The sequence below is a fragment of the Tursiops truncatus genome, chromosome Y, assembly GCF_011762595.2.
Source record: "Tursiops truncatus isolate mTurTru1 chromosome Y, mTurTru1.mat.Y, whole genome shotgun sequence".
NCBI classification, from domain to species: domain Eukaryota; kingdom Metazoa; phylum Chordata; class Mammalia; order Artiodactyla; family Delphinidae; genus Tursiops; species Tursiops truncatus.
In genome coordinates this window covers 7033120-7055931 of record NC_133428.1, presented here as the reverse complement: position 1 = coordinate 7055931, position 22812 = coordinate 7033120, and the positions used below count along the sequence as shown (strand labels likewise).

At 58.0% G+C, this 22812-nt stretch overlaps 1 protein-coding gene across 2 annotated transcripts; it reads right to left on the bottom strand.

Annotated features, from left to right (window-relative positions):
• Nucleotides 1-3169: 3169 nt before the first annotated feature.
• Nucleotides 3170-16711, bottom strand: GTPBP6 (GTP binding protein 6 (putative)). Of its 2 annotated transcripts, XM_033850202.2 has the most exons (10): nucleotides 16337-16711; nucleotides 11665-11802; nucleotides 11040-11110; nucleotides 10782-10912; nucleotides 10385-10455; nucleotides 9080-9238; nucleotides 7456-7664; nucleotides 4332-4480; nucleotides 3861-4013; nucleotides 3170-3563 (listed from the first exon to the last, which is right to left on the bottom strand). In XM_033850202.2, the coding sequence occupies exons 1-10, from the start codon at nucleotides 16698-16700 to the stop codon at nucleotides 3515-3517; spliced, it is 1494 nt and encodes a 497-aa protein (XP_033706093.1). In that variant the 5' UTR covers nucleotides 16701-16711; the 3' UTR covers nucleotides 3170-3514. The 2 variants fall into 2 exon arrangements, with proteins under 2 accessions (XP_033706093.1, XP_033706091.1); XM_033850200.2 differs by lacking the exons at nucleotides 3170-3563; nucleotides 3861-4013; nucleotides 4332-4480 and having other exon boundaries at nucleotides 6820-7664.
• Between the last annotated feature and the right edge of the window lie 6101 nt (nucleotides 16712-22812).

Genomic DNA, 22812 nt, shown 5'->3' with positions numbered 1-22812 from the left:
GAGGCAGCACCTGGGGGCTGGTAGGTCGCTGCACCAAGTTCTGTATAAATTCATAACATGTCCATACAGTGACCTCAGCCAGGCCTGTGCTGGACCGGGGCTGCCCAGGCCAAGTGGGGCCAGCACTACTCTTTCCAGTTCAGATGGGAGGAGGAAACCCTGTGGACTTCTGAGGCCCTAACAACCGCTGACTGAGGTTGAGTTGGATTTGAAACAGTCAGTAGACTGGAGCAGACATTTTCATTCTTCTGCTATCAGGTTCCAGGACGGGGGGTAGATAACCAGCGGTCCAGGTGAACCCCACTCATGAGTGACCCAGGGCAAGTCCTGTCCATCCTAGAGGACTCAGAGGTGTGGGGTTAGGGGGGTCGTGGGCCAGTTATGCTTAACACTGACCCACTAACCCTAACGCCCAAATCTCTACTGTTAACTCCCTAACCCTAACCTCCTAATCTCTAAACCTAAACCCTAATACTCCTAACCCCTAGCCCCTAGGTACTCGACCTTGACCTGTAGACTCCTAACCCTTACCCTGACCCTGACTCAGACCATCTAACCTAACCCTCTAACCCTGATCGTCTAGCCTGCACCCTTTAACTCTAATCCCTCCAAACCTGGCCTCAGCTGAGTGGCTCCATCCAGAGGTGAAGCAGGACCTGTTTTTGGCCCCCACGGCCTCCGCCCTCTCCTCCCCCCAGCAACCAGAAAGCCCTGGGCTGTTGGACTCTCCTGGCCAGAGGGGCAGCTGCTCCTGGTCTACCTGCGCCCACACCCCCCTCCTCGGGGGCCCTGGCCTCTGGGACTGTGACCTTCAGTCCACCTTCAAGAGCCCAGAGGCAAATCCGGGTGAGACGCCTGCTTCCTTGGCACAGGTGGGACCCGGTCCCCATCCTCACGGCCCGGCCAGAAAGCTCTGTGCGCACCGTCTCATGAGGCTGCCTGTCCCCAGCCAGCTGGAGGGGTCGGGAGTCAGATGGGGAACCGAAGTGTCCAGAGAGGTTGGAGTGCGCAGAGAGGTGGAGACCGTCTCTGCAGAAGGGTCGTAGGAGGGTCTGGGTACTGGGGGGAGGGGTGGCCTTACACCTGTTTCTACCCTACACGAGCCTGATCCACCCCTCTGGGCCCCCCAAGACCCCTGCCCTCCCCAGGCCCCGTGAGGCCTCGCCTCGTGCTCCTGCCTGGGGTGCGCTCGCACAGCTCCCGCGGGGGCGTGTCCTGACCCCGCAGCACCTCCCAGCGCCCGGGCAGCCGCGGGCTGAGCTCGCCTCCTCAGTCCTTGGGGAGGGGGCTTCCGTGGGTGGGGGGGACCCCAGGCAGCAGGTGAGGAGCACCAGGAGAGGGGCCAGAGGCCAGAATCGACCCCCTACAGCCCTTGCTTGGTGTCTTGCCGCCAGGGAGGAGTTGGATGGACCAGACTCGAGCCGGGAGGCTGGACCTGGGAGGAGCTGGGCGGCCAAGCCCAGGGGTCCCTGGCTGACGGAGCCCCTGGGACCACGTGGGCAACCCCAGCCTGACAAACGCGTGGGCTGGACCCGGGAGAGCCTGGATGCTCCCCACCCACCAGGGTCTATGCAAAGCCTCCCCTGTCTCAAGGACCCTGTAGGAACGAGACCCGCAGGGGCTGAGAGCAGAAGGACGGGGACAGGCCAGCAGAGCAGCTGTCGTGAGGCCCTGGCTGGCTGACCCCCTGGCCTGGTCCTCCGTCGGAAAGGAGACTCTGCTCCCAAGGGGCCACCCTGCAGCCCTCCTCCTGCACCCCGTGCAAAAGGACCGGATGGGCTGTGTCCCGGAGCAGGACCTGGTCCCGCTCTGCACTCGGCCTGCGGGGTCCCTGGAGCCAGCTCCTCTCGGAGGATCGGGGAGACTGTCCTGCACACGTAGGCTCAGGGGCTCGCATACCCGACTGTCCCGTGCCCACGATAACATGCGGGTGGTCCCCCCCACCCCGGAGTCCCATGTGGGTCCTGTACACGCTGCCACAGGCGCCCAGATGGCGGCTGCAAACACACAGATTAATTGTCCCCGTCCTACAGGCAGCAGTCGCACGTGGCCCCCCAGGCAGACGCCCGGACGGGCAGGGCTCATCCTTCTGGAGGCTCCAGGGAAGACTGTTTTCGTCCCTTTCCCAGCTCTGGAGCCACCGGATTGCTGGGGTCGGGACCCCTCTCTGCACCTCACAGCAGCATCTCCGCAGAGGCAGTTTCCTCTGAGCCCAAACTCCAGTTCTGTCCTCACACCTGCCCCGACTCTCACTTTGCCCTGTTCAGGGGACCCACGGGAAGGGGGCTTGGTAGGTTCACCGGGGGGCCTCGAGGGCGGGGATTGTCTCTGGAATTAGGACGTGGACGTTGTAGAGGACAGGATTCCGCCTGCCACACTGCCCCAGGCGGAAAACTCCACAGAATGGCAGTTACAGAAGCAGGCGTGGAGGGCCTGGGCGCACCAAGGACTGAGCTGGGGAGCCTGTAGAGCCGCGTGTGCACAAACCGAGTCTCAGAAAACACGGAAAGCTCACAACGGACACCCTGCATCCACACGCTTAGGAGAAGCGCAGAGACTTTTTCCAGCTGAGCTGAAAGCCTGCGACAACCTCAAGGAAACGGCCCTATAACGCTGAATACAGACAGTTAAGGAAAAAATCCTTTCCTGGTGCCAAAAGGGCAAGGGAGCGCCCTTCTCATTCGCTTTCCCTTTAGAAAAACTGCAGCATAGCGTCCCATCTCCCTGAGATGTGTGTGACTCTCTTTTTAAGCTGGACCCCGGCCTGTTTGCATCCCGGGAACGTCTGTCTGGGGCCCGGAGCCTCTGCAAAGTGAACATCGGGAAGGGGGTCCTGCCTAACCCTGAGGGAGTTTGGCCCCAGGATGTGATCCCTGCTGTCGACAAGATGCCCAAAGTTGTATTTTTTCCTTTGGGTAAAGACAACTAACGGGTGTGTGATGGGTGGTCCCGGCCGCCTGGCCCAGTACACGGGGAGATTCTTCCTGCTTGCTGGGCTGTCGGGAGACATTTTAATTACACCCCTGACGCTACCGTGGGAAAGGGCGAGGACTGGCAGCCGTGAACACGTGGACGCAGAGCGGACGGGGAAGCCGGACCTGCCTCCTTCACGGCCAGCGTTCGCAGGGCTTCTGCCGGGCGGCCGGCAGGGAAGAACCGGAAAGGCTGGTTCACGAACACACGCAAAGCTTTTACTGTCTCACGGCTCCGCACCCGGACGGGACGTCAGCTCTCCAGACGCCCGACGGTCAAACCGGAACCACTCGGAGCACCACCATCGACGCCAGCTCCCAGCCCCACCAGGCCCTCCCGCCAGGCTCACGGGGGTGTAGGCCCACGCAGGGAGCCCGCTTCTCTCTGAGGCGGGAACGTTGCAGCCCCCCGGCCCCCGGGGAGCCCCTCCCAATCCTCGGGAGCATCCCCACCCTTGGACTTCTTTCAACCTGGAAAGAGCTTCCTGAACCTGCCGTAAGCTGAGTCGCTTATGATGACCTTGACATCGGCCACCCCGGCCTCAGGCCTCACGTCCACCGCCTGCACCGTGGTCCTCCTGATGCAGCCAGCTGGGAGGAAGACGCGTTTTGGTTGGTAACGGGCGGCCCCGACAGAGCCCCGAAGCCCCCAGCGAGGCGTCCCGCTTCTCGGCGGGTGGCATCGCCACGGCCCCGGCCTGCGGGTAAGCGGCGGCACCTGCTCACCGCCTGAGCAGCCAGACCGGCTGCGGGGGATGCGCTGCCCCCGAGTCGCACCCGGACCCCACCTGGCGCCGCCTTCCCTGCCCAGGCCCAGGGCCCTGCCCCGCGCAGCAGCGACTGGTGGGACCCCCGCCACCCCACCCCCGCCGGGCCGGCCCGACGCACCTCAGCTGCGGCCCCGCCAGCCCCACTCGCAGCGTGAGGACCCGTCTGCCCGTGGCTTTCAGAACTGCTTCCTCCAGCCTGGCTTTCAGCTCTTCCAGCCCGAGCCCCAGGAGCGCTGACACGGCCACCGCGCCGGGTTCGGCGGGTATGTACCTGTAGGGGCGGCCGACGGCTCAGCGAGGGGGGCCGGAGCGGGGACCCCGCCCGCAGGCCCAGCCGTGACGGGCTCAGATTGTGCCGGGCGAGGACGCGGCCCCGCCGGAAGGTGAGAGGAAGGACGTGCGTGGGTCTGGGGTGCAATCCGGGCCCGCGGGGTGGCGGGTCCAAGCGCGCCGCTCGAGCGGCAGCAGGCGCGTCAGGGCACGCCTGAAAGCAGGAGCGGGGAGGCGGCCGCCCCGCCGGCGGGAGACCCGCGTGCGCCCTGGTCGCCAGCGCGAGGGGTCCGGCGGCGGTGGGGCGGCAGGCGCTCACCCGGGCACCAGGTCCACCTTGTTGGGCACTTCCACCATGCAGTCCAGCAGCGGGCGCGGCAGCTGCAGGGTCCGCAGGGCCGACAGGACGCTGGCCTTCTGCAGCTCTGTCTCGGGGTGGCTCACGTCTCGCACGTGGACGATCAGATCCTGAGGACCAGAGGGGCCGGGCAGTCGGAGAGCTCGGGGCCAGCGGTGCCTGGCCCCGCTCGGGAGGACCCGCCAGGTCCACGATGGGGGCTGCGCACCGCTCTCCGTGGGAGGTGGGTGCGGCCGCCCCACGGAGGCTTGTGCCCCAAGGGGGCAGGTGGGACCTGAGGCCACAGAGCCGCTCTGCCGTGCACGGAGCCCCCCAGTGCCCCTCGTTCCGGGCCAGGCTGCCGCTCCAGGTGCACCCGGACTGAGGGGCCGCCTCGTGTCCCCGCCCCGCAGGTGCTGGCCCTACGCCTGCGTGCGGCCACTTGCCCCGTCACCAACCCCCCACCCGGCGGGTGCTGTGCTCGAGGCTCCGGGCCGCTCCACTGTTCTGTGAAACCAAGCTCACGTTCTAAAAAGGCTTCCACCCCTATTCCACACGTTTTACAGGCAGGTACCTTATGCAAAATTCAGAAGAGACAGAAAAGGAGAAAGAGCAGCTGAGGGTAGTAATTCTGCCACAGGAAGGACGTGCCCTTCACAATTTGGGGGGTTCGCTTCTGGGTTGTCTCTTTTTTTGGATGAACTTAAATTTTCTTTTAATCAGCGTTTCAGTTCAGTTCTAGATTTTCAGACACTTTTGAGGACGGTGCTGGCAGCTGCACGTGGCCCTCAGGCTCAGCTGCTGTGACCTCGAAGGTGCTGGGGCATCTGTCACCCGGAGGGCCCCGCAGCCCCTGCACCCTGAGTAAATGCCAGGGTTCACTGGCTCGGGGCCCCAGTGCAGCCAAAAGGTGCAGAGAACCCCTTCGTCATTAGCATTGCCTTCACAGCACTTACACTCGTACAGAGCACAGCTCGCTGAGGGCCAGGGATGGGGGGGATCCAGTCATCGTGAAGTTTGTGTAATGTGACCCTGCCGGGATGCTGTGATGAGGGGGACCCTGCCCGTGATGCCTGCGATGAGGGGACCCTGGCCCTGGGATGCTGCGATGAGGGGACCCTGCCCTGGATGCTGTGATGAGGGGGACCCTGCCCCGTGATGCTGCGATGAGGGGACCCTGCCCTGGGATGCTGCGATGAGGGGACCCTGCCCTGGGATGCTCCTGTGATGAGGGGACCCTGCCCCGGTGATGCTGGATGAGGGGACCCTGCCTGGGATGCTGCGATGAGGGGACCCTGCCGGGATGCTGTGATGAGGGGACCCTGCCCCGTGATGCTGCGATGGGGGACCCTGCCCTGGGATGCTGTGATGAGGGGACCCTGCCCTGGGATGCTGTGATGAGGGGGACCCTGCCCCGTGATGCTGTGATGAGGGGGACCCTGCCCCGTGATGCTGCGATGAGGGGACCCTGCCCGTGATGCTGTGATGAGGGGACCCTGCCCCGTGATGCTGTGATGAGGGGACCCTGTCCCGTGATGCTGTGATGAGGGGACCCTGCCCCGGGATGCTGTGATGAGGGGACCCTGCCCCGGGATGCTGTGATGAGGGGACCCAGGCCCGTGATGCTGTGATGAGGGGACCCTGCCCCGTGATGCTGCTGCGATGAGGGGACCCTGCCCCCGGGATGCTGTGATGTGGGGACCCCCTGCCCGTGATGCTGTGATGAGGGGACCCTGCCCGTGATACTGTGATGACGGGGACCCTGTCTCCCGTGATGCTGTGATGAGGGGACCCTGCCCCGTGATGCTGTGATGAGGGGACCCTGCCCCGTGATACTGTGATGAGGGGACCCTGTCCCGTGATGCTGTGATGAGGGGACCCTGCCCCGTGATGTTGGGATGAGGGGACCCAGGCCCGTGATGCTGTGATGAGGGGACCCTGCCCCGTGATGCTGTGATGAGGGGACCCTGTCCCGTGATGCTGTGATGAGGGGACCCTGTCCTGTGATGCTGTGATGAGGGGACCCTGCCCCAAGATGTTGGGATGAGGGGACCCAGGCCCGTCGATGCTGTGTTGAGGGGGACCCTGTCCCGTGATGCTGTGATGAGGGGCCGCCTGTGTCCAGTGATGCTGTGATGGCCCTACCCTGCCCGTGATGCTGCGATGAGGGGACCCTGTCCCATGATGCTGTGATGAGGGGACCCTGCCCCGGGATGCTGTGATGAGGGGACCCTGCCCCGGGATGCTGTGATGAGGGGACCCAGGCCCGTGATGCTGTGATGAGGGGACCCTGCCCCGTGATGCTGCGATGAGGGGACCCTGCCCCGGGATGCTGTGATGTTGGGGGAACCTGCCCCGTGATGCTGTGATGAGGGGATTTTCAGACACTTTGAGGACTGTGATGCAGGGGCCCTCAGGCTCAGCTGCTGTGACCTCGAAGGGGGGCATCTGTCACCCGGAGGGCCCGAGCCCCTGCACCCTGAGTAAATGCCAGGGTTCACTGGCTCGGGGCCCCAGTGCAGCCAAAAGGTGCAGAGAACCCCTTCGTCATTAGCATTGCCTTCACAGCACTTACACTCGTACAGAGCACAGCTCGCTGAGGGCCAGGGATGGGGGGGATCCAGTCATCGTGAAGTTTTGTGTAATGTGACCCTGCCCCGGGATGCTGTGATGAGGGGACCCTGCCCCGTGATGCTGCGATGAGGGGACCCTGCCCTGGGATGCTGCGATGAGGGGACCCTGCCCCGTGATGCTGTGATGAGGGGACCCTGTCCAGTGATGCTGTGATGTGGGGACCCTGCCCTGTGATGCTGCGATGAGGGGACCCTGCCCTGGGATGCTGCGATGAGGGGACCCTGCCCTGGGATGCTGTGATGAGGGGACCCTGCCCTGGGATGCTGTGATGAGGGGACCCTGCCCCGTGATGCAGTGATGAGGGGACCCTGCCCTGTGACGCTGTGATGAGGGGACCCTGTCCCGTGATGCTGTGATGAGTGGACCCAGGCTCGTGATGTTGTGATGAGGGGACCCAGGCCCGTGATGTTGGGATGAGGGGACCTGCCTCCTGTTGGTGGGTATTTGAGGCGACCTGGCCCTCCACACTCACCGAATGGCCCACGTCCTCCAGGGTGGCCGAGAAGGACTCGACCAGGCTGTGGGGCAGCTGGGAGAGGAAGCCAATGGTGTCCATGTAGATGACAGTCAGCTGGGAGGGCAGCCACCCCGCGTGGGCTGTGACGTCCAGCGTGGCAAACAGCTGGTCCCGGGGCTGGATGGCGGCGTCCCCTGTCAGGGCCTTGATCAACGTGGTCTTTCCTGCACGTCGGGCACAAGGGGACCATGCGTCTCAGACCCCTCCGGTCCCCCACCGACCACTGTGGACCTCGGGGCTGCCCCACACTGATCACAGGGCACTGGAGGATGGGCAGGGGCAGGAGGTCTGTGCACTCGGAACTCTCCACAGGACCCATGGGACGCTGTGCGGGCTGTGCAACGACTCAGCTGCCACTGTCTAGCCTTCAGGGTAAAGTGGACCAGGGCCAGGGCAAGAGTGCTGGTGTAGACGGGAGAGACGGCGTAGACAAAGACAGTGGTGACGTGCATGTGAGGTGGGCAGGCGTCCAAACAGGCGGAGGGATGGTCCCGTGGAGTAACCGAGCTGTGGTGTGGTGTCCGGGTAGACGAGGGAATGGTGGAGTAGGGGGGTGCGGTGTGTGCAGAGAGGTAGTGAGGGTGTAGACAGTGCTGTGTGTACCTGAGGGGGTCCTAGAACACCCTCCTCCACAGCCTTTCCTGACAACGTGGACACTTTCTCCACCGAGCCCAGGTTCAGGGGCAGCAGCAGTAACCGTCCAGCCCAGGGAAACCCCTGGCTACGCCTGTAAGTCCCGCCGATGGCCCACCAGGAGGTGGTGAGGGATCCTGCCGTCGAGTAACTGGATGGCGGGGCTCGGCCTGGACGCCCCTGCTCAGTGCAGGACCCCGAACTCCCGGTCAGTGAGAGTCGGGATCAAGCCAACACCCACTGGATCCTGTGACAGTTAGCTGAGGACACGGCACCCTCTGGGGATGCAGCCAGGAGGGGCAGTTGGGATTTCCTGACACGGGTGATCTTACCTGTAGACATTTACGACTTTTCAAGCCTGGACACCCACCCCACAGCTTCCTGTGCACGTTTATGGGACATTCCCTCCCTCCTCTGGACGCAGACCGTGAGCGCCTGATAAAGGGACGGGCCCGTCACGGCGGTGCTTCCCGAGCATGTGGCGGGGCCGGGCCTCAGGGGAGCCCAGCAAGTGTTGTGGACTGAATCCCCACAGTGGAGGGAACTGGGTGCTTTCCACTTATCTCAGGGCACCTGTGACCCTAAAGGACGCCCTACACTCTGTTCCCCACGTGGAGTCCACTTGATGTGCTCATGCAGACAAAGCTGAGGACAGACTGTGAAGTTTTCCTTGGCAACATCTGAACCACTCTGATCCCTGCAAGACCCTGTCCACTCTCAACGGACTTAAAACTGTCACTACTTCCTCGTTCTCAGAGTCTGGAGGACATCCACTAAGAGGGGCGTCAGCCCACGGCAGTCACACGGGGGGCCGCCCCGGGACGGGGCCCGAGTGCAGCCCTTCTCACTGCGGGCTAGCCCTCCGTGAATACTCAGTCTCACTGGGTTGGCAAGTGGGTCCCCCTAGCGTACACCTGCCCGGCCCCGGGGAGGGCCCACTTCTCACCGCAGTTCGTGTATCCAACCACGGAGACCACAGGGAACTCCCGCCGCCTCCGCTGCTGCCCCAGGAGAAGCCTCTTCCGGCGGAGTCTGTCCAGGGCCTTTCGAATCTTCGCTTCCTTATCTTTCAGGAGGCGCTCTTGCACCTGCTTGAAAGACTCTCCTAGAAACACCCGAGATGGTGAGTCAGGAGCAGACGCAAAAGGGGCAAGAGCCACGGGGTGCCTGCGGGGGACGTGGACAGGCTCACGCGTGGGGCTGCAGGGACCCCCCCTCCCCCACCCAGCCTGCTCCCCTGTACACTTGGCCCCAACACCTTCTGTTCTGAGACAGCTCTGCCCGGCGCGAGGTGGCCTTGCACTTCTGCCCTCTGAGGTCTCCTGGGCTCCCCTTTACCCAGGAGGAAGAGGCCAAACGGAGAGCCTCAGAAGGGCCCCCATGAAACCCACAGTGGGCTGAGTGGTGCCCCAAAGATGTGTCCACACCCTGACCCCCAGGACCTACAGATGGGGCCTTATTAAGAAACAGGGTCTCTGCAGATGTGATGCAGTGAAGGGTCTGAGATGAGGTCCCCTGGAGGAGGGTGGCCCTACAAACAATGACAGGGTCCTTCTAAGAGACAGAAGAGGAGAGACCCAGACACAGAGGAGAAGCCCTGTGAAGATGGAGGCAGAGACGGGAGGGATGCGGCCACAAGCCCAGGGACGCCTGGAGCCCCCAGAACCTGGAAGAGATGGGAAGGACCCTCCCCTGGAGCCTCTGGAGGGAGTGCGGCCCTGGGACACCTTGACCTCAGAACAGGACCTTATTTGGACAAAAGGTCTCTGCAGATGTGACGCAGTGAAGGGTCTGAGCTGAGGTCCTCCTGGAGGAGGGTGGCCCTACATCCAATGACAGGGTCCTTCTAAGACACAGAAGAGGAGAGACACAGACACAGAGGAGAAGCCCCATGAAGACGGAGGCAGAGATGGGAGGGACGCGGCCACAAGCCCAGGGACCCCCGGAGCCCTCAGAAGCTGGAAGGGGCGGGAAGGACCCTCCCCTGGAGCCTCCAGAAGGAACCAGCCCTTATAACTCCTTGATCTGGTCTGCAGGATTCGGGGAGGATGAATGTCTGTGGTTTTAAGGCACCGGTTCGTGGTCCTTCGTTACGGCCGCACCAGGGAAACACCTTGATACCCTCCCTTTGACTGTGACCATGGACGAGGCCCCATCAGGACCTCTGAGGAACGTCGTCCCCTTTGTAGGGGTGGTGGCCACGACACGCCCCCCTTCTGAGCTCCCGGTGACAAGACGTCAGACACGGTACCTGACCCCATGATGTGGCGAGAGTCCCGTCCTCGTCCACCCAGGTGGGCAACGTTGTTTTTCAGGTGGGACCTGGCGTGGAAATGGGTCGGCTCAGGAGACGGAAGCATGTGCCTGTGGGAGGCTGGGACAGAGCCCTGGGTGGGGAGTGGGCATCTAGACAGGAAGAACAGGCTCGCTGGGGGCCTCCCCGCCGTGTGGGCCTTCACGGGAGGGGACAGAGGGTCCCTTGCTGGGTGGCACTCCAGTGGGCCATGTGCCCTAGTAGGTGGGTTGCTTGGACACGTCCCCACTGGCCACATTCCACCCTCACCACCCTGGCAACAGTCGAGGTATGGAAAAGCAAGAAGGGGTCCAAGGAGGGTTCCATCTGCCCCGAGCCCGGGCTCTGGAGGTACCTGAGCAGGGGGAGCTCGGCCAGCGCCACCTGTAGCCGGGCCTCCTTGGTGCGGGCGTTGCAGCGGAAAATATGAAGAACCACCGTGAATCGGTCGAACACCTGCACACCCCAGGCGGCTTCCAGTTCTTTCTAGAAGATGGAGCGCGAGGGAGGGGACCTGTGGTGACCCCAGGCCCGTGGAGACCTGTGTTCTCACGGGGACACTAACCCACTCGCTCAGCCGCCGTGGGCGGGAAACAGCGAGCTTCTGAGGTACCTTGGTGGGTGCAGCCATCCTCTCCACATTCAGGAAGACGGCGGTGATTTCCGGGGACCCTCTGATTTTCTCTAGGAAAAGAGGTTGGCCTCTCAGAGGTCTGCACGCCCATGGTGTCTGTCTGGGGACCCTGCACTTTGGCCGTGTTCGCCGGACACCCCGAGTCTCTGAGCACAGTATTTGTCAAGTGTGGGTCGGGAAGGACCGGACCGGGTCCATCTTCAGGGGAGTAGATCTCACACACATGGGGGGTCCCGTGACCCCGTGGGGACTGAGTGCCCGTTAGACACAGATGGGCGGTGAGCGCCCCCCTTGGCATGTCTCCCGCTCTGAGCTGTGAGCTAGACATGGCTGTGGGACGGGGACGTTGCGGTCCATGGAGGGCAGGGGTCACACGCAGGATCCCCTCCGCAGGGCACTGGGGAGGGGGGTGGGCTGGGCTGGGGCGCAGGGCTGGCGTGCGCCCGACTCTCAAAGGTCCCGCCTGTGTCCTGGGGCCTCGTTTGAATTCTGACACGGGCGTGGTGGCTTTTGCCATCTGATCCAAGTTCCTGTGAGGCCCAGAGGGACGGCCATGCTTGCTTTGTTTCTGGGAGGGTGACGGGGACACGTGTGCTGGACTCACCTGTCAGGCGCTCCAAGGTCCCTCTGCCGAAGACGAGCTTCCTGTCTGGCGTTTTGGTGGGCACCACCACCGTGTCCACCACCGACCAGCCATCCAGCGTGTGCACCAGCGCCTGTGCCTCCACCACCTGCCACTCAGCTTTGGGGAGAGACAGGCCAGTGTGAGGGTCATTTACGGCTGGGTCAGCCCCGGGCCGTGTCCAGCCCTGCCCAGGGACCTGGGCCACGTGCCCCAGGCTGGGACGGCTTCCTGCTTCCTGCCTACACAACGGTCCCGAGAAAGCGACCCAATCAGCGTTTGCTCGCAATGCAGCTCTGTTCTTCTGGGTAGATGGTCAGAAGGGGTGGACACAGGACCGGGAAGGGGAGCAGGGCCCTGAGCCGAGCAGGGACGCGGGGATGCCCCCACGCCCCGTGTTGGAATCTGGGACGTCTGCCCCGTGGGGACTCATGGTCCCTTGTGACCCACTGGACAGCATCCCCTGTGAGGCTCCCAAGGGCCCATGAAACCTGCCGCCCTGCCTGCGGGGTGGGGCCCTTGCCGAGCCTGGCCCAAGAAAGGAAGCGCCCACCCAGGGCCCCGGCCGTGAACGGTGAGGGTGTGTGTGTGTGTGTCTGTGTGTCTGTGTGTGTGTGTGTGTGTGTGTGTGTGTGTGTGTGTCTGTGTGTCTGTGTGTGTGTCTGTGTCGGGAGAGGCAGGGCCCAGCCAGGGCAGGAGCCCAGGACACCGAGGGCACAGGCCGTGGATGGAGGGCTGTCGGGGGCCGCCCCGCCCTAGGCTCTCCTCCTGACGGTCCTTCCCGAGCAGGAAGGGGGCATGGGATAGCCGAGACTCTCCCCTGAAGGACAGCAGGCAGATGGGCAGTGATGCCAACGTGTCCCGGGGCTGGGCCGGACAGGGTGGACGGGGCTGACTCAGGTCTGGAGGGGCGGTGGCCTGGAGGACAGCTCTGCGGGGCCCCGGGCGTGTTCTGTGAGATGTGGAGCGTGTACCCCAAGCCCCATGGGAGGCCGGCCCCCCATCCCGCGCCTGTGCCCCCGCCCCCTGGGAGGCCACCCTTGCACAGAATCTCAGAGCCGTGGCCCCTCTGTGGCACCGCTGCTTCGCTGTCCCCACTCCCCGGACACCTGGGTGCTGCTGTCTCTGGGGTCACCTGACCCTCCTCAGGGCACAGCCAGGACACAGGCCAGAGGCTGGGGAGTAGGGGCCAGGCAGGGTCTGAGGCCACAGATCAGGGTCCCCCCCTTCTCTGGACCGTGGTCCTCATCCTCTGGGCTGTGCGGGGGCCCCATCTTCTGGGACATGGGGGGCGGGGTCCCCCATTCTCTAGGCCAAGGGGAGGTGGTCTTCTTGGGTGTGACGCCCCATGGGCCCGCCAGCTTGTCCCACCTCCTGCACCTGCTGGTCGCTCAGGTCAGCAGGTGCTTGGTCACGCCTGACCTCCGTCCTTCAACTCCAGGTCTGACCCAGCAGTAATCCCTGCAGGTGCTGTCTCTCCTGATCGCAGGGGCCACAGCCCCGGCTCCGTGGTGAGAGCCTGCGCGGGTGCCAGCGGCCTCCCTCCTGCTGCGCTGCACAGCTGCCTGCCTGGGGGTCTGGCACCCCGCAACCCCACCCTGAAGGCCAGGGTTAGGATTCGGTGGGGACGGAAGCGGAGAAGCACTAGTGCGGGTCACAGCCCAGGGGCACAGGCACCATAAGAGACCGAACCCTGATCCCAGGACCACAGAAGGCTTCCCCTCCCCCACACGTCAGACCCTCACCACTAAGGTCTATTTACAGCAGTTCCTTTCACCTTGTGCATCACGTCTAGCTATCAAAAAAATTACCAGGCGCACCAAAAGGCAATCCGAAGAGACAGAGCGAGCATCAGAACCAGACGTGGCAGGTGTTGGACTTACTGAGCCAGGAATTTAAAACAACTATGATTACCATGCCAAGAGCTCTAATGGATTTAGTAGACAGCATGCAAGAACGGACAGCAAGGCAAGCAGAGAGATGGAAATCCCAAGAAAGAACCAAAAAGAACTGCTAGAGATCACAAGCGCTCTGGCAGAAATGACGACCGCCTCACGTGGGCCTGCTGGTAGACTGGACCTGGCAGAGGAAGGATCCTGGAGTTCAAGCATATGACAACATGGGAAATTAAAAATGTCTGCTCTGCAAATGACGTCATCAGCGGACTGAGAAGTTAAGCCACAGACCTGGGAGAAAATATGTGCAAAAACACACCCGTAAGCGCTGGTATCCAAAGTATAGAAACAATTCTCAAAGTTCAGCAATAAGAAAACAACCCACCAAACAATGGGCCAGACACCGCAACAGACACCTCACCAAAAAGATATACAGATGGCAAACGAACATGGGACAAGATGGTCCACATCCTCTGTCAGCAGGGAAATGCAAACTGAAACAGCAATGAGACACCACCACACACCTATCAGAAGAGCCAAAATCCACAATCCTGCCAACACGAAATGCTGACAAGCGTGTGCAGCACCCCTCCCACTCGCTGCTGGGAGGGAAGCAAAATGGTACGGCCACTTCGGAAGATGCTCTGGCAGCTTCTCATAAAGCTAAACACAGTCTTACCATACAATCCGGCAATCATACTCCTTGGCATTTGCCCAAAGGATGTGAAAACTTACATCCACACAAAAACCTGCACATCGACGTTTATAGCAGCTTTATTCGTAATTGTCAAAACGGAAGCAACAAAGGTGTCCTTTAGTACATGACTAGATAAACAAACTGTGGTCCATCCAGACAATACAATGTTATTCAGCGCTAAGATGAAATGAGCTGTCAGGCCATGAAAACACATGGAGGAACCTTAAATGCATATGACTAAGCGAAAGAAGCCAGTGAGAAAAGGCTACGCACTGTGTGGTTCCAAGTCTATGAGACTCTGGAAAAGGCACAACAATGGAGACAGTGAAAGGCCCAGTGTTTGTCAGGGGTTTAAGACGGGGAGGGAGGGATGAATGCGTGGGGCACAGAGGATTTTTAGGGCAGTGAAACGACTCTGTATGATGCTATAATGGTGGATACACGTCATCGTACATGTGCCCAAACCCACAGAATGTACAAGACCAGGAGTGAACCCTAATCAACGTAAACCGTGGACTGGGGGTGACGATGTTATGTCAACATAGGCTCGTCAGTTATAACAAATTCACCGTCTGGTGGGGATGCTGAACGTTGGTGAGGGCAGCGAGTATATGTGAAAAGTCTCCCTACGTTCCCCCCAATTTTGCTGTGAAACTAAAATCACCCTAAAAACAAGTTTTTAAGAAAAAAAAGGAACGAAGCACTGACACAGGCTACAACATATGTACGCCTCAGAAACATGGTGCTCAGTGAGAGAAGCCAGACACGGAAGGCCACATATCACGCACATGAAATGTCCAGGACAGGCAAATCCACGGGGACAGAAGGCCGACTCCTGCTTGCCGGGGGTTGGGTGGGGGAGAAGCAAGGGGGAGGCCTACTACTGAGGGTACAGGGTCTCCTTCCGGGGAGATGAGAATGTTGTGGAACCAGACAGAGGTGGTGGCTGCACAAGACTGTGAACGTCCTAGTTGCCCCTGAGTGGTACCCTTCAAAGTGGTTAATCTTATGCTCTGCTAACTGTATCTCAATAAAGGTCTAAGAGGAGTAAAGGAATAAGGAGAATGCCACCCCTCAACCCGCAATCGCGTCACTGCTCTGCTCAACCCAGAGTACCTGTGATGACCTGACTCCTTGCATGGCTGCACCACTGCAGTGACTTGGCTCTGACAGCCCCTAAACAGCCGAGGGGCAGCGGTCCCAGGAGGGCCCAGGACGTGCTCCCTCAGGAGCCCTAACCCTGGACACTGTCCCTATTCATCCGTGGGGTCCGTCTCCCCAGGCCATCCAGGACCACCCTGGTGAGACGGCCCCGTCCCCGCCCCCGTCCGTCCGCCTTCCTGCTGGGTTCTGAACACAGCACTCAGGTCAGGCGGCGGGCTCCTGCCCGGAGTGTTTGCTGTCCTCCCAGCACGACCGGGGCGGGTACAGTGGGGTTGCTGATGCCCGAGGGCCATGGAGGCAGGTCCCAGGCGTCTCAGGGGCTCAGCCGGGTTCACGGTTTCTGCTACAAAGGGCGTGTGAACACGCTTGTGCACAACCTTCGGGCGTAGTACTCAGCGTTACACAGTGAAAGCGGGTCAACAAGGGCTTAAAGCTGAGCGACACACCCCGTGCAAACCGGCGTTAGTTGTTGGATTCTCTTCCTTTACAGATGGGGAGGCTGCGCGGGGCAGAAGGGCCGAGCGACAACCTGGGGCGCGTCCGAAAGGGGAAGGGGCCCCGGACCCGCTATGTGCACGCGGGAAGGCGCCCCAGCCCAGAATTAGGATTTCCAGGCCCGCTGCAGGGGTGCGGCTGCCGGGAGCGGGTCGGGTGGGGGCAGTCCAGCTCTCGGAGTCCCGCTCGCAGAAGCCACGCCATAAGGGCTCCAGCCCTCAGAGTCACGCCCCCAAAACCACGCCCCTTCAGCCCGCCCATTCAGAAGCCCCGCCCTTCGGCAGCTCAGCCCAGAGCGCCAGACCTCGAAACCCGCCCCCGGCGTCCCCGCCCTTTAAGTTCCGGGACTCGGCGCTCTTCACGGCTCTCCCCCCCATCAGTCCGCGGCCACGGTCACGGTCACCTCGGGTCCCCGGCGGCTTCCCGGGCCCCCACTTGACGTCAGGGTGAACCAAGCACACGCGCTGGGTTCCCGCCGGCAGCAAAGGGTCCCTCCTCAGCAGCTCCTCCTCCTCCTCTTCCTCCTCCTCCGCAGCTTCTGGTTCCTCCTCACTCTCCTTTCCTCCAGTCCGACTTCTCCGGCCATCTGCACGTGGTCCCCGCCCCCCACCCCCTCGCCCCTCCGGGCACCCCAGGCCCCCTCGGAAGGCGGCGAGCGCACGCTCCGGGCAGGGCGACAGCGGCGGCGCGGCCCTCGGAGCCCCGCAGCCGCGAGCGACGCGAAAGAGCCAGGACCCCGGGCGGACGGCGGCTCGCACGGCCCACATACCGCAGGCGCTCCTACGCAACAGGGCGGGGCCTCAGGGGCGTGCTCCCGTGCAGGCTGCCCATTGGCCGTCCGGGTCACGTGCTCGCCGCCGCCTGATTGGTGCGCGCGGTCCGGGCCGGGAGGCCGGTCTGGGACACCGCAGCCTGGGCACACGTTTCTCTCTGCTGCGGATGCTCTAGGCGGCTTCCCAAGGCACGTAGTGCCGGAGCAGGGCCAGACCGGGCACCCAACCCAGTGGGCGCTCCCCCACGCTCGCCACCTCCCCGCACCCCGGTCAGGCCTCTGCGCAGGGTCGGGGTGCGGTCCTGGGGATCAGTCCCGTCCTCCGGAACCCCGAACTCTGCCTTGGTGGATCCGAGTGTGGCTCCAGGGGTCCCAGACCCTGCCTTGGTGGAGGTCCGAGGGCGGCCCCCGGAGCCCCAAACGCTGCCTTAATGGTCCGAGTGCAGCCCTGGAGTCCCAGGTCCTGCCTTAGGGCTCTTAGTGTGTCACAGGAGTCCCAGATCCTGCCTTGGGGGTTCAAGTGCATTTCTGAGTGTCCCAGACCCTGCCCTAGGCGTACAAATGCGGACCCGGGTCCTAGACCCTGCCTTAGGGGGAGTCTGAGTGCAGCCCTGAGGGCCCAGAACTCTGCCTTAGGGGTCCCGGTTCAGCCTGGGTTTCAGACCATGCCTTGGGGAGGGGTCCCGGATCCTACCTTAGGTGTCCGGGTGCGGCCCCAGGGGTCCTAGACCCTGCCTTGGGGATCCAGTCCCATCCCTGGAGGTCCCAGACTTTACCTTGGGGTCTGGAGTCTGGACTGGACGGGTATTGCAAACACTGCTTGGGGGTTTCAAATCCAAGTCCGGGGATCTGAAGTCTATGGTGGTAGCTTGACTGTGGCCCTGGGGGTCCAGGCAAGTCGCGGTGGATCCTAAACTCTGCCTTGGGGCTGTGTGTCTGGCCCAGAGGTCACAAACTTGGGCTTGGAGTCTCCTGTCTGGCCCTGGCAGGATGAACTCCGTGTTGGTAGCCCGAGTGTGGGAATGCAGCCCTGGGCCCCAAGACCCTGCCTTGCCGGCAGGGGTGGGGGGTCCTAGTGGGACTCCAGGGGTCATGAACCCTGCTTTGGGGATCCCATCCTATCCCTGGAGGTCTCGAACCCTGTCTTGAGGGTTCCACTCGATCCTTGGGGATCCCAGACCCTGCTTTACGGGATCTGAGTGCAGCCCTGGGACTCCTCAGCCTTGCCTTGCAGGCCCAAGTCTGTGACAGTGCATTCCCAGCCTCTACTTTGGGGGGGTTGAAGTGCCGCCCTTTGGGTCCCAGACCCTGCCATGGGAGTCCAAGCCCATCCCCAGGGGCCCCTGACTTTGCCATGAGTGTCCGATGCTGTCCTCCTGCAGGAGTCCCAAATGCTGGTCGCGGCTTCCCAATAGGACAAGGGGGTGTTCCAAAGTCTGCGATGGTAGCCTGAGTGCAGCCTTGAGGGTGTGAGTCATGCTAGCGGTCTCAGGCCCTGCCCTGAGGGTCCGAATCCAGCTGGCAGATGGAGCTTGGTTCATGATAGCAGACTCCACGGCATCACAGAAGGTGGGAGGCAGGCTGATTCCAAAGGAGAACCCCTCCCATTCAGACTGTAATTAGTCATATTCTCTTGGCAAAACTTACAAATGGCATGGTAACCCTAACCCCACCATTGAAAAAAAAAAAAATACAGTCAAGCCCCAGCCATCACGGATTTGCTCGGCGGGGGGGGGGGGGGGGGGGGAGCGGTGAGAAGTCTCTGATTCACGGACGATCCTGCACTTAGAGTCAGGAGAGCTGGTGGGTCACCTCTCCCCCTTCGCAGCAGTAGGAAACGATGACTTTGATGTGGTGCCTCTGTCCCCATGGTGTTGCCAGTTTCTTTTCAGTGGCTCCCTTTTGTAACTTGCTTCCCTCTACTGACAAGAGGTGTTAAGAAGTCTAATGGTGGGCTATGCACTTAAAATCCCCAGGGTTTGGGGGTGTCCGCACATTTGGGAGATGCTGTGAGTGAGTCGGGGTGGCAGTGTCATTACATGGCTTACAGCTTCAAGGGCTGCATTTAGCAACTTGACTTTTCTTGTACCTTAGATGAAGGTCTGGCCAAATTGTGGTGAAATCAGAGTCTGTCTCAAAAGGCAGTGGCCCTGAGAATATGTGTAAAGGCTACTTATTAGGGATTTTGTCAGGATAACAATCTGCTCAATTTGTATACGTTCGTTACTTGGGCTTGAAAGTGCATTTTCCCTCCATGGAAAAAAGTGACATATTTGTGTAGATAATTAGAAGGTGCAGAAAACAACCCGGAAGGAAATAAAGATCACCTACAATATGACCATACAGAGATAACTATTGTTAAGATTTTGTTATTTATTCTTCCAGTTTTTTAATGTACATATACACACAGGTTTGTGGATTCATATAATATATATTGTTTTATAAAATTTTTAACTTAAATTGTATCCTGCATATACTTTCAGTACATAAAGTAGCACTGTGTCTCGACTGCGTACAATGTGATTCAGTGGCTATTTCATCAGTTACTTAACCCCTCATGTTAACTGGGCTTGCATGTATGCCTGGGCATATGACTGCCATGTAGTGAGATCACTGTTCTCTGTTCACTCCTCATGCATTTCCTATGAAAATAAGCGGCAGCCCGACTATAATTTCAATAGTTGTACTGGGCAAATCACTGAAATGTCGAGGAGTTTCTCATCTGGGCATTAAGCATGAGTGAGTGAGAACCTTCTTTTCTTAATTGAAGTATAGTTGATTTACAATGTTTCAGATATACAGCAAAGTGATTCATTTATATATATATATTCTTTTTCAGATTCTTTTCCATTATAGGTTATTACAAGATATTGAATATAGTTCCCTGTGCTATACAGTAGGTCCTTGTTGGTTGTCTATTTTATATATAGTAGTGTGTATCTGTTAATCCCAAACTCCTAATTTATCGCTCCCCCACCCCCTTTCCCCTTTGGTAACCACAGGTTTGTTTTCTATGTCTGTGAGTCTATTTCTGTTTTGTAAATAAATTCATTTGTATCTTTTTTTTTAGACTCCATATATAAGTGGCATCTTATGGTATTTGTCTTTTTCTGTCTGTCTTCACTTAGTATGATAATTTTTAGGTCTACCCATGTTGCTGCAAATGGCGTGATTTCATTCTTTTTTTTTTTTTTCTTTTTTTTGCGGTACGCGGGCCTCTCACTGCCGTGGCCTCTCCCGTTGCGCAGCACAGGCTCCAGACGTGCAGGCTCAGCGGCCATGGCTCACGGGCCCAGCCGCTCCGCGGCATGTGGGATCTTCCCGGACCGGGGCACGAACCCGCGTCTCCTGCATCGGCAGGCGGACTCTCAACCACTGCGCCACCAGGGAAGCCCAATTTCATTCTTTTCATGGCTGAGTAATATTCCATTGTATACATGCACCACATCTTCTTTATCCACTCCTCTGTCAACGGACATTTAGGTTGTTTCCACATCTTGGCTATTGTAAATAGAGCTGCTGTGAACATTGGGGTGCATGAATCTTTTATTTTTAACTTTTAATTTTTTTTTATTTCTTAAAATGTCCAGATAATTTAGTATTGAAATAATGTGACAATTTTTCAAATTAATGGATTTAAGGAGAAAATTCACATACTAATTGCTATTCATGTTTACAATGTTGGTAAGCCACTTAATAGAACTCAACATTATTATTGACTTAAACATTTATAAAATATGAAGAGTTGCCTGATAGGACATCTGTCTCAGTCTAAAAGTCTTTATCGTGTTGACTGGGGAAACACTAGGGCCACCTCATTAAAGCCAAAATCAAGATAAAAATGTAGACTAGCACATATTACTATTTTTAGTATATTATCTAAAATAATTACGTGAGGAAAATATTTAAAGCAAATAGTTAAAATTACTGTTGTTTAAATATGTTGTACTGCAGACATTCAAGAACTAAAAACTGCTTTAAACTCTAGGAAAATTCAGTAGGGCACATGGAAACAACAATATAATGTGGAGAAATTTTATATATGCATATTATTAAAATGTGTGTGTTTGAAGATAGGATTTAATAAAGAGAGCTTCATTTACCATACAAGAGATATGTAAAGTTTCTGAGAGAAAAAACTTAACAAGGAATGTGAAAGATGTACAGATATGAATAAAACTTTACAGTGTTTCAAAAGTACTCAAAAGAGAACTTGAACAAATATACTAATGTGGGGATAATTCTACAGAATTCTAATAAAGGACATATAACTGTACTGTAGACTACGGGGCCAAACATAAAACAAGTATGTGATTGGTTCCCGGTATTACTTGTACTGTCAAAGGACGAAGAGGCGGCGCTTCACAGGGGAGGTTTGCAAATAGGCTGAAACCATCATGGAAGGTAGTAGCAAAAAATATTCCACTAATTACTAAGTATTCCCCATGTGTCTTTTAAAATTAGACTTTTTACACTTTCCGGATATATGTCCAGGAGAGGGATTGCTGGGTCATATAATAATTCTATTTTTAGTTTTCTGAGGAACCTCCATCCTGTTCTCCGTAGTGGCTGCATCAACTTACCTTCCCACCGACAGTGCAGGAGGTTCCCTTTTCTCCACACCCTCTCCAGCATTTGTTATTTGTGGTCTTTTTGATGATTCCCATTCTGACCAGTGTGAGGTGATACCTCATTGTGGTTTTGATTTGCATTGCTCTGATAATTAGCGATGTTGAGCATGGTTTCATGTGCCTGTCGGCCATCTGTGTGTGTTCTTTGGAGACGTCTTTGTGTGGAAATATGCCTGCCTTTCTCTTGGGTAAATACCGGGAGTGGAGTGGCTGGGGCATATGGTAGGTACGCGCCTGACGCTTTACAAACCCACCAAACTGTTTTCCCAGCTGGTCCCTGTTTCACACTCGCATCAGTGGTGTCTGCGTCCTGGTGGCCCAGCGTCCTCTCCAGCCGCTGTGGGCCTTTGGGATGGCTGTGAAAGGGCATTTCCCTGTGGCCTCAGTCTCCGTTCCCTCATGTCTATTGATGTGCAGCGTCCTGACATGTGCTGATTTTCCCACCTGCATGTGTTCGCTGAGGAATCTGTTGGGATCGTCTCTGGGCCTTTTTTTGTTGAATTGTTTGTTTTCTTCTGGTTGAGTTTTGAGACATCTTTATAAAGACCTCTACCAGGAATGTGCTTTGCAGGTATTTTCTACCAGACGCTGGCTTGTCTGTTCACTCTCCTAAGTATCCTCCACAGAACAGAGGTTTGAATCGTGATGGAGTCTGAGGTATCAGTTGTTTCTTCTGTGGATTACGTTTTTTGATGATGGATCTAGATCGTAAAATTCTGTCCTCCAGAAGTTTTATGGTTTTACATCTCAGCGTTGGGGCCATGACCCATTTGGGGTTAATTTTTGCCTAAGGTGAAAGATGTAGGTCAGATTATTCTTTCTGCATTGAGTTGCCCGTGCAGTTTTGCGAGAAGCAGTTGACTGCGTTTCTGTCCCTCAGTTTCTGGACTCCGTTCTTTTCCAGCCGTGGGACCCTCCTTCACAAACACCACGCTGTCTTTGTTACTGTCGCTTTATGTGTGAGTCCTCCAGCTTTGTCTTTTTTTTTTTCAAAATTGTTTTGCCTGTTTTGGTTCCTTTCTCTTTCCATATAAATTTTAGAATTGGTTTGTTAATATACACAGAAAATTGTGGTGAGATTTTGATTGGGATTGCATTGAATTTACAGATCACTTTGGGAAGAATGAACATCTCAACAATATTCTTTCTTCCAGTCCATGAACACGGTATATCTCACTGTTTCCTTTTTTTCCCAGTGTTTTTAATCGTGGTATAATATACATAACATAAAATTTACCATCATAACTATCCTTAACTGTGCGCTTCAGTGGTATTAAATACATTTATAATGTGTTACCATCATCATTAACCATCTCCATAACTCTCTTCATCTTGTAAAACTGAAACTCCACATCCATTAAATAATAACTCACCATTGCCCCCCCCGCCCCTGGTAACCAGCATTCTACTTTCTATCTCTATGATTATTCTGAGGACCTGGAATCATATATTATTTGTCTTTTTTGACTGGCTTAT

Bases quoted from the DNA above. Each gene is read 5' to 3' on its own strand.
- GTPBP6 (XM_033850200.2), bottom strand. From the start codon at position 16,700: ATGTGGGCCGTGCGAGCCGCCGTCCGCCCGGGGTCCTGGCTCTTTCGC. The intron at 10,913-11,039 runs GTACCTCAGAAG...TCCATCTTCTAG, and splicing joins GGATGGCTGCACCCACCAAG to AAAGAACTGGAAGCCGCCTG. The intron at 10,456-10,781 runs GTACCTCCAGAG...TTTCCACGCCAG, and splicing joins GCCGAGCTCCCCCTGCTCAG to GTCCCACCTGAAAAACAACG.